The 1291-nt window shown below is 33.9% G+C and overlaps 1 protein-coding gene across 1 annotated transcript in view; it reads left to right on the forward strand.

Moving 5' to 3' along the window:
• Positions 1-1291, forward strand: part of LOC107661759 (exportin-6-like) — a 27892-nt gene that overhangs the window by 2535 nt on the left and 24066 nt on the right. Inside the window, exon 2 of the mRNA XM_016451526.1 lies at positions 975-1065. Within this exon, the coding sequence (XP_016307012.1) occupies positions 975-1065 (91 nt within the window). The remainder of the gene's footprint in view (positions 1-974; positions 1066-1291) is intronic.

A 1291-nucleotide genomic window follows, 5' to 3' on the forward strand; every position in this document is an offset into this window, starting at 1 on the left:
CAGTGTAAATTGTGATAATCATAATTAATAATCGCAATTACAATTTCAAGAGAATAATCGACAATTATGATTTTTCAATCGTGCGGCACTAGTTTAGGTATATATATATATATATATATATATATATATATATACCTAAACTAGTGCCGCACGATTGAAAAATCATAATTGTCGATTATTCTCTTGAAATTGTAATTGCGATTATTAATTATGATTATCACAATTTACACTGAATGATGTTAATACCATTGTTTGAAGCAACTGCATGCTATATTTTTATATGAAAATAAACAAGCTGAAAACACTCTTCCTGAAAAACTTTTATTGATTTTCTATTGTATTAAGCCTCAAATGTCAACTATACATGGATTAGTTTTTTTCTTTAAATAAAAAAAAAAGTAAAAATATGCATGGTATTGTAATGTTATATTAAAACTAAAATTTTAACACTGGAAAAACCCTTAAGATGACTTGTAGAAATAATTCAGAATAACATAAGTGGACATTGAACGATTAATTGCCGCTTTGAACGATTACATTATTGTGGCGTCCGTAATTGTAATGGCGATTAGAAATTCGATTAATTGTGCAGCCCTAACAAAGAACATGAGGGTGATTTAATCATGACAAACCTTTCTTTCTTTTTTTTTCCTATAAATGATGAGCTACATCTTCCCAAACCAAATACATAACAGTGACGACACTCAACAGCATATAAAGAATATAGCTTCCTGGGAGCTTGCAAAACCTTAAATCAGTTATGAGAACATTTGAGCTATATGTTGTTAGTCTAAAACGGGATTTTTATGTACAGTATATTGACATTTTTGAGTATCTATGACTCCGTATGCTGGATTTGCATTTAGCAGATGCGATGGAGTTTGATGCACTGCATGCCTGCATTAAAAGTTCAGATTGAAATGCCTTATCTTGTCATATCTCATCTTACTCTTCTGTCTCTCTCTGTGCTGCAGGCATCAGAGGAGGCATCCTTACGGGCCCTGGAGAGTCTTATGACAGAGTTTTTCCACAGCTGCACCACCAATGACCGCAAGAGAGAGATTGGTGAGCATATGCCTGACACTGGCCTTCACACAGTTATCATGCCCTGATTTGCACAGTCATCGTTTGTACGGTTATAATCTGAAAAGGCTGTTATTTGTTATGTCTGTCTCGTATCATGAGACATTCAATTTTCTCGTCTTTCAAGAAATTTCTTGATGCACAATAGGGTTGTGACGGTGAGGAAATTTTCCCACCGGTTAATCGACGTGTGACAACACCGGTAATA

This window comes from Sinocyclocheilus anshuiensis, unplaced genomic scaffold (assembly GCF_001515605.1).
Source record: "Sinocyclocheilus anshuiensis isolate Anshui unplaced genomic scaffold, SAMN03320099.WGS_v1.1 scaffold207, whole genome shotgun sequence".
Taxonomy (NCBI): Eukaryota; Metazoa; Chordata; class Actinopteri; order Cypriniformes; family Cyprinidae; genus Sinocyclocheilus; species Sinocyclocheilus anshuiensis.